The sequence below is a fragment of the Asterias rubens genome, chromosome 3, assembly GCF_902459465.1.
Source record: "Asterias rubens chromosome 3, eAstRub1.3, whole genome shotgun sequence".
Lineage (NCBI taxonomy): Eukaryota > Metazoa > Echinodermata > Asteroidea > Forcipulatida > Asteriidae > Asterias > Asterias rubens.
In genome coordinates, this window is record NC_047064.1 from 19,991,001 (window position 1) to 20,005,590 (window position 14,590).

At 40.1% G+C, this 14,590-nt stretch overlaps 1 protein-coding gene across 2 annotated transcripts; it reads left to right on the forward strand.

The window, feature by feature from the left end:
• Positions 1 to 295: 295 nt before the first annotated feature.
• LOC117288561 (proton-coupled folate transporter-like) lies at positions 296 to 8,273 on the forward strand. 2 transcript variants are annotated; one of them, XM_033769466.1, is made up of 6 exons: positions 296 to 825; positions 2,505 to 3,483; positions 4,580 to 4,714; positions 5,320 to 5,403; positions 5,911 to 6,079; positions 7,449 to 8,273. In XM_033769466.1, exons 1-6 carry the CDS (start codon positions 793 to 795, stop codon positions 7,597 to 7,599), a joined length of 1,551 nt encoding a protein of 516 aa, XP_033625357.1. In that variant the 5' UTR covers positions 296 to 792; the 3' UTR covers positions 7,600 to 8,273. The 2 variants fall into 2 exon arrangements, with proteins under 2 accessions (XP_033625357.1, XP_033625358.1); XM_033769467.1 differs by lacking the exon at positions 5,320 to 5,403.
• Positions 8,274 to 14,590: the final 6,317 nt, after the last annotated feature.

A 14,590-nucleotide genomic window follows, 5' to 3' on the forward strand; every position in this document is an offset into this window, starting at 1 on the left:
CTAACTCGAGATAAGACTAGTCCTAACTCTTTGTGAAATCCACCCCTGAAAGAATTGGTGTATACTCCTCGATATAAATTCATCGATAGAAAACACCGATGCAAAAGATTGATCGATGTAAAACCGATCGTTGTAGGAGTTAAATGCCCATTTGACCTTCCATGGATTAAAACGATTGCTATATCAATCGAAGTGAAAGTGAGAGATCGATCGTCACCCCCCCCCCCCCCCCCCCCCCACCGCACCAGCAACACCAACCCAGCCCCAAAGCAGCAGCCGACGGATTTCACGAATCTTAACGCAGCCCTGCATGAAAGTCTCTTAAGAAACCGGTTGCTGGCTTTTATGGTAATCTCCTTTCAACACACTAGGGCCTCTTCATGCTGAACCCCGGCAATGGGTACAACACTGAATGGGAACACTTGCTGAATCGACCATACACAATTCATCGCGGAAGCAAAAAGCGTTGCAAGGTTAACTTTTCATCGTAGTAGTTCACCGTACTCGTAAACAGCCACAACAACAGAACTTTCACAACACACAGTCACGGGGTCATGTCATCGTGGTGGGGTATTTTAATAGTGACACTAGTGGGTATAGAAAAATGCAACAAAATGACCCTTTCATGGTGTAAACACCATGGCGATCATTTCAATCATGGGTTGTTTATGATCCATGTTTCAACTCAGTCCAATATTCTGGTTAACTGATTCCTCCATGCTGTAAAACCACTATGATGTTCATTGAAACTTTCTTTACCAGAGAAGCCAAATCCTATTATTAGGCAGCATCATGAGCCACGTATCTTCCTACCATTCCATCATGGTAAGTACTCTAATAATATTTAATAGTAGATCATTGTCTCATAAGTGCCGAGGACCTATGCCAGTGTGCCAGTGTCAGTATGGGCAAAAGATGAAAATGTTGTCTAAAATTGTCCTAATTTATTGTATGCTACCTACATGGTATAACGGTGACATGAGGCTGACACTGTATAATCTTTACAACAACTGGTCTAAGTTTTACTGTAGCGGCGTAAAGGATACAATTATATTGGGGGTGGGTGGGGCACGATTTTAGTCTAGGGGCAATCCTGGTCATGTGGTGTTAGCCCCTTTCTTCAAAACAAGCCCATGCCAGCAACCGGGGGTGGGGAGGGGGGGGGGGTAAACACCTTAGACACAAAGGCGGAAACCAACAATATTTTTCAAATTGTTGCAAACTCTTAACTATCAATCTTTCTGCAAATCCACTGTTTGACTGTTTCAATCAAAGTTAGTTACACATTGACAGACCACAAGTGCAAGTGTCACGTTGAAACTGTCAACGGTCATAATAGGCCTACATAATGTTTTGAATGGCGTCCATTTGTGTCACATGACAGTCATGTGGCGCTGCATGATCATGTGCACTTTGAACTTCCTGATTGCACTCCCAAGTGAAGCTTCCTCGAAAGTTAGTAGTACAGTGGTGTTAGAGATGTTGACGTCCCGTTGAAGTGTTGTTGGAGAAACGGCTCCCTCTGAAGTGACGTAGTTACCAAGTAAGTTTTTTGGTGAATATTTGTTTGGTGAATATTTGTAACTAATGTGTACATTCCCTTTTTAGAAATAATCCGGTTTTGTGCACAACCACAGTCATGGGTACACTTTTTGTTTCAAAGATACCAAAAAAATGAACAATTCATCAAATATATTTGGTTGCGGTAACACCATGTGTGTATATCTACTTGCCAGGTAGGGTTTGTTCTGTAGGGAACTGCCTTGCTTTATATTCTACTACCGCGGAGTAGATTTATCGGAATATTCTGGAGACTTCTCATTTCTGAAAAGAACTGTCCTGCTTTTTAACTACTACCTGAGCGTCTACCCTATAGACAGATTGCATGTTCCCTAAAGAACAAACTCTACCTGACGCGTAGATATACACACATTGTGTTACCGCAAACCAATTAACGAGTTACTCTTTGCAGGTCTTATGTTCTACAAAAATATAAAGGCAGTGGACACTATTGGTAATTACTCAAAATAATTATTAGCATAAAACCTTTCTTGCTGACGAGTAATGGGGAGAGGTTGATAGTATAAAACATTGCGAGAAACGGCTCCCTCTGAAGTGCCATAATTTTCCACGAATTTGATTTCGAGACCTCAAGTTTAGAATTTGAGGTCTCGATCGAAATCAAGCACATAAAAGCGCACGACTTCGTGTGACCAGGGTGATTTTTTTTCTTTCATTATTATCTCGCAACTTCGATGACCAATTGAGCTCAAATTTTTACAGGTGTATTATTTTATGCATATGTTGAGATACACCAAGTGAGAAGACTTGTCTTTGACAATTACCAATAGTGTCCACTGTCTTTAACATTTCACTTTAGTAAAAGTACGACGTTGGTTTTTCTGTCAGTGGTCCACAGAACCAAGGGAGAACCGAGGGGCCTAAAGGAATATGATACTGCAACAAGTGTTTTTTAAATTCAGTTTTTAATCTCTAACTTGCAGGATTCGGCCGAGTTCCGCATGGCCTCAAGGGAGACACCCGAAGTGTGTAAAATGCACCGCAACCACGGCCGTGCATCCAGTCGATGGATCACAGTAGAACCCATACTTATCCTCATCAACTTCGTTCAAGGAGCTCTTGTTACTTTAAGATCCCAATACATCGAGCATCGTCTTGCTAAGGAGAAGAACTACACCATCCCATCTGGTCTGAACAGTTGTGCACATCTTGAAGACCCTACGGACAAGTGGATTGAAGGCCAGACAGCTTTATGGGTCACACTCATGAAAGATACCTCCGTGTTTCCGCCGATAGTTGTTGCTCTTGTCCTCGGTGCTGCGAGTGATTTCGTCGGGCGGAGACCTATGTTCATCGTGAACGCAACCGGTCATTTCCTAGCGTCTTGTCTTTTTCTCTGTATCGCTATATTCGAGTTGGATCTTTGGTTGTTGATAGTGGGGGAGGCCATCTTGGGTGTGGCTGGTGATGCAGTCTTCGCTGCTATAATAGCAGAGGCGTACGTTGCTGATATATACACGGGTAACTCGCGGGCCTTCAGGTTGGTTGTAGTGGACGGGCTGATCCAGTTCTCATTCGGTGCGATACAGTTCGCCATTGGTGAGACCCTTCAACACACCGGGAACAATTTCGTTATTGTCTACGCAATCACAGTTGCGGTGGCCTTTGTGAATTTACTTTATACCATCATCCCTGGTTTGGTGTTAGAGACCGTGAAGCGTCGACCGTTCCCTAATAATGTACCAAAGGACATTTTGAAGAACATCGTATCCCTTTTCGATAGAGCCCATGCTGGTCGTAGGTGGCGTTTAGTTTTGCTCTTAATTAATGCTTGTCTGTGGACAGTTATCTTTGAAGCTGCGCCAGGTAATGTCATCATTTATGGACTATCTCCACCTTTTTGTTGGATGCCTGATACTGTTGGAGCATACGGTGCTATCAGCAACGCACTACCCGCTGTTGGTAAGTGTCTTGACTACAAGTCCTCCAGAATACCATCAGCTATATTCTTAGCATAAATACTACATGAGTAGCTACAAAACATAATTGAAATTTACGTAATCAAAACAAAAAACAAACATTCTAAATATTAAAGTTAATTATGAAAAATAACAAGTTCTTATAACGCTTATTTAAAATAACCGTACCAATGCGCTTTACATGAGTGCCCTGCCATCGATTTCACCAAACTCTTCCTAACTTAGGATTAGTCTTAGGACTTGGGACAAGTCCCAGCCTTGTACTCTTAAAGAAACTGGACACTATTGGTAATTGTCAAAGACTAGTCTTCACAGTTGGTGTATCACAACATATGCATAAAACGACAAACCTGTGAAAATTTGAGCTCAATCGGTCGTCGAAGTTGCGAGATTAATGAAAGAAAAAAAAACACCTTGTCACACCATGGTCACACGAAGTTGTGTGCTTTCAGACGCTTGATTTCGAGACCTCAAATTCTAAATCTGAGGTCTCGAAATCAAATTCGTGGAAAATTACTTCTTCCTCGCAAACTACGTCACTTCAGAAGGAGCTGTTTCTCACAATGTTTTATACTACCAACCTCTCCCCATTACTCGTAGTCAAGAAAAGTTGTATGATAATAATTATTTTGAGTAATTACCAATAGTGTCCTCTGCCTTTAAGTTTACTCGTCCTTACTCGAGATAGGATTTATCCTAGCGTTTCGTGAAATCGGCTGCTGGTCACTATGGGCAAATATCATACCTGCAATCTTTCTCAGCCCCCTGTGGAGTATCCAGCCACAGTGATGATCCACAGGCTTTTTTATACACAATATCAACCTGTACCCTCGCAGGTACCCATTTTATACACCTGGGTGAAGAGAAGAAATGTTTAGTAAAGTATTTTGCTCAAGGACACACAAGTGCCATGACCCTATAGATTTCGAACCCACACCCCGATGACGTAACCACTAGAACTTGAATTCGAACTCGGCTGACAACCTAAATTAACCACATTGTAAATGACACAGTGACTCAGCGATCATAAATGCAAATTTTCTTTTTGTTTTTACCATACTTTCTTTTCTCCATAACAGTCGCCATCTTGGCCATGCCCTTATTTGGTTTATGCATCTCCGTGTACTGGATGGTGTACATCGGGTTCTTATCCGCCATTGGATATTTACTGACCACCGCCTTTGCTCCAACAACCCTTTGGTTAGCTTACATAGGTAAGATGCGCCCTTTTGGGTTTCATGAAGGGACTTTATCTAACAAGATAGAACGAGACAATTAATTACTGGCTGTCCTGAAAACTACGAAAAGAATGTGGTAGAAAAGAAGTTTAAATATCTATTGGTTCTGCACTTCAGACTTTTTACCTTCCTATACCAGACTGGTAGACTGAAATTGTTTGTTATAGAAAAAAAAACCGCTCAAATCCGTCACTCAATGACGCTCATGGCACTAGTACATTATTACCCCCTGGTCACTGGGCCATTATATTTCATTCCTTAACACCATCTCAGCTCCCTTGGGAGTAAACTGCCCGTGCTGCCAAATATGTAAAATCACTCACAAGAACCATGCCTGCCATCACAGGTACACAACCGTGGACCGTGGATTTTACCTGGTAAGTCTGCTGCCACCAAGCGTCACAAAAGTCTCTCATTCGGTTCTCAAACCAATCGGCCACGACACCCCCATTTTATTTTTTGCCCTGTTATTGTTTGCGTTTGTGTGAGGTTTGCTGATTGTTTGTTCATAACTTATACCAAATAATAATTGGTTTATAACTCTTATCAATTATTAATATTGTTTAATATTATCTAAATAGCTCCAGTGATTGGGATGTTTCTACTTCTACCTCTGCCGATAATTAAAAGCAAGTTATCTGAACAAGTCGACGATTCCGAACAAGGTGTGCTCCATGCAAAGACAAATCATCTATACTTATCCTTTATGCTTGAACATATTTAAAGGCCCTATACACGTTTGGTATTTATTCAAAATGTATTATTAGCATAACAACTTTCTTGGTAACAATCAAAGGAGAGCTGTTGATAGTATAACACATTGTGAAAAACGACTCCCTCTGGAGTAACGTAAAGTTTGAGAAAGAGGTAGTTTTCCACCAATTTGATTCTGAAAAAGAATTTAGGACTGAGGCCTTTCTCAGGCATCTGAAAGCACACACAATTATTGTGCGAACAAGGGTGTTTTTCTTTAATTATTCTCTTTCAACTTCGATGACCAATTGAGCTCAAATGTTCTTCGCAGTTTTGTTATTTTTGTTGTTGAGTGAGATAACACCAAGTGAGAATACTGGTCTTTGACAATATTACCGAACGTGTCCAGTGTATGTAAGGCTTATTCTTACGGTTTCAAACGCAACCTTTACACTTTACACCTTGCATCTTTCTTTCAGGAGCTGTATTTGGATGTCTTGCAGTTGTCATCAGCTTAGCTAGATTTGTCTCACCTCTTCTACTCAATGGAGTCTTAAGATATGAAATCGATAAAACCCATAACTCTCACCCTGTAGTGACGTATTTCATGGCTTCTGCAATTCTACTTCTTCCGATTGGAATTAACATGTAAGTATATATATCAACTTCAGTTCAACTTCCGAGCAAGTGTAATTTGTCTTTGAATAAAGTCTCGTATCGACGATAGTACACGATTACGATGCTGTGATACGATCATATATACCAGTAGTCTTTGTGCAAGATGTTTCTCGTTTCCTTTTTACGCACACCGCGGCAAATTCACCGACAGCGCGCGCACCGACTCACCTGACTTATAGTCCACTCACCGCCCCGGAGAAACTAAAGTCAGGTGAGTCGGCGTGCGCGCTGTCGGTGAATTGGCCGCGGTGTGCGTGAAAAGGAAACGAGAAACGTCTTGCACCAAGACTAATATACCAGTTACACGAGGACAAAACAAAATGGTTGCCAATAAAACGTTTTAGCGCCCTCTGTCCGATTGGAGACGAATTATTTATTTACCCGTTCATCCACAACTCAATCACTAAAATAGTAAGATTTTATAAAGCGGACTTGATATGTACAGTTATCAGAATCGAATTAGCCAGTTTGTTCTGAGAAGACGGTGATTGTGCTGTTGTGTAACTTACAACATAAACAAAACATCAGTTTGTATAAGAACGATCACTTGACTTTTTCTCTTGATTTGTTAAATATTGTTTGTTCATTCACTCGTCCTGTCATACTCCGTGTAAAGAGCGTGGAGAAAGGTTAGCACACTATGTTCCGTGTGCACGCCCTCTATGTCAGCCGTTGACCTACCGTACTACAGTGTATATCATTATCATGTGACATACCTGTATGGCAAAATTAACCAGACTTTCTTCCACCATGGACTAACTAATGGGAAATGAAATAAAACTAAAATGGAAGCACGCGTGAATTGTCTTAACTTCAGGGAAACTGAGTACAGACAAACCCATCATTCTCTGGGTTCTTCTTGAAATATACTTCAATTACTATCAAACTCCATTCCTATAAAGGCAGTGGACACTATTGGTAATTACTCAAAATATTGATTAGCATAAAACCTTTCTTGTTTATGAGTGATGGGGAGCTATGGTATAAAACATTGTGAGAAACGGCTCCCTCTGAAGTGCCATAGTTTTCGAGAAAGACGTAATTTTCCACGAATTTGATTTCGAGACCTCAGATTTAGAACTTGAGGTCTCGAAATCAACCATCTAAATGCACACAACTTCGTGTGACTAGGGTGTTTTTTCTTTCATTATTATCTCGGAAGTTCGATGACCGATTGAGCTCAAATTTTCACAGGTTTGTTATTTTATGCATATGTTGAGATACACCAACTGTGAGGGCTAGTCGTTGACAATTACCAATAGTGTCCACCGCCTATAAGTAATTTAAAATCATTATATGAATTTATTTAACTGTCTAATCTCTTCGTTATACTATGCAGGATACTGCATATATTTCAACCCAAGAAGAGGTATGTTTGTCTTGATGACGTAAACGCCGTACCTTCGCCAGACAGTGGGAATAAGGTCGACGCATGCGCAGATGAAACAGATGTCAGACAATCCTTGCTACCAAAACAACACGATAGTTAGGCCTAGGCTGTGTCAACAAAATTGTTGTTGTGTCTGCGGCTGTTGCTAAGTGTGTTACTAATGGTAATTAAGCCATTCAAGCCATAATCAGCCTCTGGTAATCAAGTCATAGCCACTTCAGTAGTTAAGCCAATAGCCACATCGGCCAATGGTTATCAAGCCGTAGCCACATCAACCAATGGTAATCAAGCCATAGCCACATCAGGCAATGTATTAAAACAAGCCAAGCCACATCAGCCAATGGTAATCAAGCCATAGTCACATCAGCCTGTGGTAATCAAGTCCTAGTCACATCAGTTATTATGCCAATTAGCCACATCCGCCAATGGTTATCAAGTCGTGTCTACATCAGCCAATGGTAATCAAGCCATAGCCCCATCAGCCAATGGTAATCAAGCCATAGCCACATCAGCCAATGGTTATCAAGCCGAGCAACAACCAGGCAATTTAGACACAAAGGCCGAATTGACGGCTACAGCTAGATTTCCGCGTCATCATGCGTTGGGGTCAGGACGTCATTATAGCACACCCTTAGCAACAGCCGTAGCCGTCCGTAGCTGTAGACGTCAATTCGAATACGGCCATAGAGTCATACAACATCATCATGACGTCATCAGACGAGACCAGGGTCCCCACAAACAAGTCTGAAATAGTTTATTTTGGGGAGTTTCGGGATCACGTTTACCCCCCCCCCCCCCCCCCCCCCAATCAAAGCAAAACAACGAAAAGGAAAAACAAACAAACTGCGATTTAAATAACAAAATGCTTTGTACATTAATTGGTCGCCCATTATAGCAAAGTGCTGAATTGTCTACTTTATGTATAATGATAATGAACAATTAGCCCGTAGTTGATAATACACAAGCCAGACACTATTATAGCTTACACGAGGTAGATTTTACGCTGCAACTGGCAAACACGTTTCCATAATTTGCTGACCAATTTACCAATAAATACAAAGGGAAACCTTTGGATAATACTTCATCACAACCTGATTGCTATCACCCCTTATGGTGATGGAACGACCTTCAGTTTAGGTGGAATCCTCTTTCCTTTCCAGATATTCAGCTGGCACAAATTGTTATCTCCATTATGTTGAAGAAGAAAAAGAGGAATGGCATTGTACTTGATTGCATTCTTGCCTCGATATTAAGGAGGAAGTAATCTTCTTTATTTGGTGCAATTGGTCAACTCAAAATGGTTGCACCCGTAAGAGAGAGCGAAGAAGAAAGAAAATAATATGATCGGTTTATAATACGCGTGGCATGATTATACAACTATTCTATTTTTAGGTTGAAACGTTGATGAATGTCATAATTTATAATTTCTTGCTCCTACTATTTTAACATGGTACTTTGTAATCTTGCAAATATGAAGGTTACTAATTAATAACAATCACATTTATTAAAACTCTATAGGTGATATTCTGATATATTTCTGCGCCACCTTGGTTAGTAGGTTTTTTTTCCAAGATAACTTGTGAATAAATTATTGAAGTCAATAGAGGTAATTTCCTACATCTGTGCCTCACCAGTGTCCCATTATAACCTCACAGACATAATTGTTTCACTCCTGCACTGTCACATAAAGTGTCACATTTTCCAAAACGCAAACACATATATATATACAGTCGTGGTGTTAAAGGCACTGTACACTATTGGTAGTTACTCAAAATAAATGTTAGCATAATACCTTACTTTGTAACGAGCAATGGAGAGCTATTGCTAGTAAATAAAACATTAATTGTGAGAAACGGCTCCCTCTGAAGTAACGTAGTTTTTAAGACAAAGTAAATTCCTCACTAAAATATTAAAACACTTCGGGCCTAAAGCCCTTTATTAGGCATCTGAAAGCACACCAATATGTGCAACAAGGGTGTTTTTCCTTTATTATTCTCTTGCAACTTCGATGACCAATTGTGTCAAAGTTTTCACAGATTTGTTATTTTATGTGAGAATACTGGTCTTTGACAATTATCGAATGTGTCCAGTGCATTTAATGCAATATTATTAATGAGGCAATTATGATAATGTTTAATCCCAACGTGTACGGATGCTAAGGCAATACTACTTTTCAATCAGTATTATGACGTCATTGTTTCAGAAACGTGCTCAATATGTAATACAGCATAGTATCTTTCTATTCGGCTTGACTAGTTTCAAAATAAAAATTGAATTAAAGAAAAACTACTGTGCTCTCGTTTTTGTCAATAATTTAATTTGTGTTTTCCCCTTTCTTTACGAAATTCATCAAATGGTCGTGATGGTTACTTAGCCTGTAATTTGAATCTATGCCAGTATGGCTGAGGTTACTAATAACGCAAGATCCAAAGAGAGAAGTTTTAAAATCAAGTGTAAGGGCCTTGCCACATGAGGAATTTTTTACAGGCAACTTGGAGGCAACCAACGGCAGTGCATGCCACAACACCACTTCGGTATAGCACATCGGTACTTTCTCTAACAATATTTTACGATTCACAGGAATAATATGTAAATATTCAAAATGTGAATGCATTCTGGAACTTTGCCTGGAACCGGTTGCCTGTAAATTGCCTCGTGTGACATGGCCCAAAATGTCATAGAACTGATCAGATTAACGGCAAAGTTTGTGCTTACTGGTCTTTTAAAACGTATTCCAGTACAAGGCAATGGATTCTTAAAGTGCATGGGTTCATCGCATGAACCAACGACCGTTTGTTTTTATTTTACCAATCCTTCATCGTGTGGTTAAGTTCAAAATTCGAAACGGTCGCCAAAGAGTTCCGGGATTTTTTTTGTTAATAATAATCACTTTTTTTCCTTCTAAGATTTCGAAAGGTTATTAACTGGTTTCAAGCCAAGCTATCTGCAGAAAACAATTAAGGGAGAAATGGTTGAAGTAATTATTAGAAATGAGGACACTCAACATTCACGCGAAAAGATCAGAAAGAATATGATTGGGAATAAAAGAAAGAAAGAAATCCCCGACTTCAAATTCTCTCGTTGACAACTGTTGTCCATTACAGCAAACATATCGGTGATAGATCAGTCCCGTAAACCCTCTCACTTCTCACACTGTATGGTGTGATACCGCTAATACCCTCCATGCTCTCTTAAATTAACCAGTGTGAAAATATACATACACGACGGCAGCAGGGATTGGGTGCGGTGTCGACGGGGCACCGAGGTGCAAATCCCCCGTCTGTAATTGTCTATCGTCAAGTTCTTAAATAGCAGACATTGAGGAGTAAAGTGCTTGAGACGTGGTTTAAAGAAAGAGACTGACTACATGCCTATCGTTTCCTTTTCATTGTGTCGGTTTGGGTCTTCATTCAAAAGGGTCGTCGCCAGCCTAATTTCTACACCCCCGCTCCTCCACTATATTACACTGCTCTCGCTGCTGCATCTGGATTTTTTGAAATACAAACTTAACGGTGATGAAGTCTGAGGAATGGAGAAACACGATACTGACATTATCAATAAATACTTATGGAAAGAAAGATGATTTGTACGTTCCTTTTAAGAGGATTTTAGGTCATGTTTGATGAACCCAGTTGCTGTTTCCACGTTCTTTAATAATGAACGCAATTCTGCCCCATAGCAATGTACATAGAATTCAGGCACGAACGCACTACTCATTCGTCAAACACAGAAAGTATTCAGCGACCAAAATGCACCCAAACTCTCTCTGCAGGCGTTATGCATAACGTTACCAAAAGAAATTCTGTCAACATTAAGAGTTGTGGTTAATACTTTAGATACCTAAAAGACCACTTCTTAAATTAAATTTCATAAGAATAATCATATGGATTTAAGATAATTTAATTTGTTTGGCTTGTCCACTATATCGTAAGAAATTAGTATTCCCCGTCATGGATTGTAGTTGTACGATCAAATAGTCCAGACAGATTCAATCATTATACAACGCTGGCCTGGCCCCACGTCACAGGGCAAGCTCTGTGGTCGAGGGGTTAAGACACCGGCCATCAAATACTGAGGGTCGTGGTCCGACTTAACACTACAAGGCTATCTAATAATTATCCTGAAGACGAGCAGAGTTTACTGTTCGAAACGTCGAGACCACACCGGCTCTGTTCAGAGCCACCACTCCTTCATAAGATATTTTACTCATAATTGTACCCACAAGTCTACTATTTATAGCTATTCTATTTCTGATTCTTCACACCATGCAAAGCTTCAAACACCATTTATCTAATCGTTGTTATGCAATCTGATTATAATATACATTTATAAGTTTGATTTTTTGGCTTCCTAAAGGCCGTTGCATAAAGCTTACAAATTTACAAAATGTAAAGATAAGCAAAACTCAGAGCTGTCAATTATCTCTTGCAATCAGAGAGATTTTGTACAACAATCAGGGCGATACAAGAATTACGTTCAACATAATACGGCAAAAGTTTCCAATCAGAAATGTCACTTACAAATTTGTTCATGAGAACATGGAAAGATTGGTTTATTTTCAGGGAAATTTCTGCAGAATCAGGAAGAGTTGGCAGTTCTCAACGTGTTTGAAATATTTAAATGACACCCTTCTCATTTTTATCAAATTGCAGATAACTTACAATGGAACCTAGTTCAGTGCCCAATTTCATGGCTCTGCTTACCGCCGAATTCTGCGCTTACGATCACGATTAAGCGCCGAATTTCTGCGCTAGCCTTGTAAGCGTAGAATGCCTAGTATAGTAACGCGGAGGAGTACGCACGCGGAGAAGCCAAAATTCGCCGCTAACCCGTGAAATACGCTTGACGTAAGCACAGAATTCCCTGCTTCCGTAAGCGCCGATTCTGTGCTTACGGTAAGCAGAGCCATGAAACTGGGCCCTGGTCAGGTCCTTTGAGCACGCTGGACCATTCCTATGGAATCTGTTGCCATCACACAATCGGGATAGTGGCACTGTGGACACTTATAAAGACAAATTGAAATTTCATTTGTTTCAAACAGCTTTTCAGTAGTTTGTTTCTTTCTTTTGTTTTCCCGATGTTCCTTTTCCCTATGTTTCTGTTTTCTTCTTTGCATGCGCATTGAGCACCTTATTGAGTGGATATATTATGCGCAATATGAATTTTCCTTAATATTATTTTTATTATTAACTTTCAAGATGTGGAGGCTGGCCGGTGTACCTTAGAGTTCAAATCTTAATTTTTTTAAAAAATGTTTGAGTCGGTCTTCCCTAAACATCACACGGAAGAAAGCTTGCTCATTGTACAATGTCCGACAGTACTGATACAAATTTGTAAAATGACTGATTGTTCTGGCGTTTGTTAAGACAGCTTTATGTGATGATTTATACACTATGATATCGCCTAATAACACGTCGTGACAACACTTTATGACTAGAAGACCATCAGGCCGTGATACAAAGTTGTCTGCCTCTTTGGTTTTTTATACATTGCAATATATCACTAAAACTGGGTCATTCACGGTTTGCCTATTCATTAATTGTTCAATGAGAGGGAACATAGCAAGGAAACACAAAAAAGAAAAATATCATTTTAGACTAGGAGATTGCTGGTCTTGTATTAGAGACAATTTTGTTGTTGTTGTTGTCAACGCTAGATCGCGCACCAAACAGGACGTGTAGAAAACATGATCAGAAAGCTCACAATTCCCAAAGCGGCTATTAACAGACGCAAATTGCTCATTGGCATGTTACATGCATATCATGTAAAATGCAGGGCTCATAAATTCTGTTTCACCAGGGCTAATTTCGTAGAGCTGATTAAGCACATCAATGTAGCTAAGAACAACACAATTTCATAGTGCTGCTAAAGCACAAAAAAATATAGCTAAGCAAAACAAAATTAAGCTTACCAGAATAAGGTTACCAATTATGTCGCATATAAAATTTGTGACTGGTATCTTGCTCAGTTCTGCTTAACGGACAATTGTTAAGCCATATTCTATCTGCTTAAGCATCTCTATGAAATTGGGCACACTTTAGGAGAAAAGGGGAGTCAGAAGTCATCCTCTTACCCTCTTACAATCCCTCATTCAATTGTTTCACACACAGCTATGATGGATAACGAATGCTCAGTCAAATAATTATCGTAAATCATCAAATCGTCAAGTATTTCGCCTTTTATTTTGTTCTTTACCCGCAACTAGGCCACCAAAGCACTTATTGATCACTTTAAAATGTACAAATTAGAGAAACAAGAAGACGTTTGAGTGCAAGCGTGAATACATTGGAGAATTTATTTAGAGTGTGTGCTGATAGCGGGGTGCGAACAAAGGCTTAATTAACAGGCTCTTTGAGAACGGAAACTAGACGACTAGTTACTGTTAAGTCACTATGTGATTATTGTGTATAATGCATGGCTTCCCATGTCACTCGCATATGCATGGACCAGATAGTAATTAATTGCTCAGTAATTATCACCCTACTTAAGAACCTACTTGTGCATAAATATAAATAGTGATACATCAGTCCTGACGGCTAAATTAGTGAGGACATTTGGAATATATAAAGCAATACAAGTTCTCAAAAGTACATTCTACCCAGCAAGTAGACACACTAGGGAGGGAGGGAGGGAGGGAGGGAGGGAGGGAGGGAGGGAGGGAGGGAGGGAGGGAGGGAGGGAGGGAGGGAGGGAGAGAGAGAGGGAGGGAGGGAGGGAGAGAGAGAGAGACATCACAGGGGAAAAAAGGGCTAAACATTGACATGGAATCATTTGCAATCGGTTCACACTGATAAAACAGAGCAATGAGTTACGCCGTCGAGGTGTATGCGCTACTTCTGTAAATACGCAATGCGGATGTGCACACTTTTATTCTCAATACTCTAAAAAGTTGAAACAGTTGACATCTCGTTGGTGAACTATCATTTTATTTCTATTTCACACTCCAGATGGTGTAGACATGTGGGAATTCTCACTCCAGCAATTGAGGGAGTTTCGCCAAATGCCAAACCCCTTCGTGCATGCCTGTGTGTTCGTGATTGCCACCACAAACCCCGCTAAATTGTCAGTAGTAAATATAGCCTTGACATTAT

Bases quoted from the DNA above. Each gene is read 5' to 3' on its own strand.
- LOC117288561 (XM_033769466.1), top strand. From the start codon at position 793: ATGAGCCACGTATCTTCCTACCATTCCATCATG. The intron at 3,484-4,579 runs GTAAGTGTCTTG...TCTCCATAACAG, and splicing joins CAACGCACTACCCGCTGTTG to TCGCCATCTTGGCCATGCCC. The intron at 4,715-5,319 runs GTAAGATGCGCC...TTATCTAAATAG, and splicing joins CCTTTGGTTAGCTTACATAG to CTCCAGTGATTGGGATGTTT.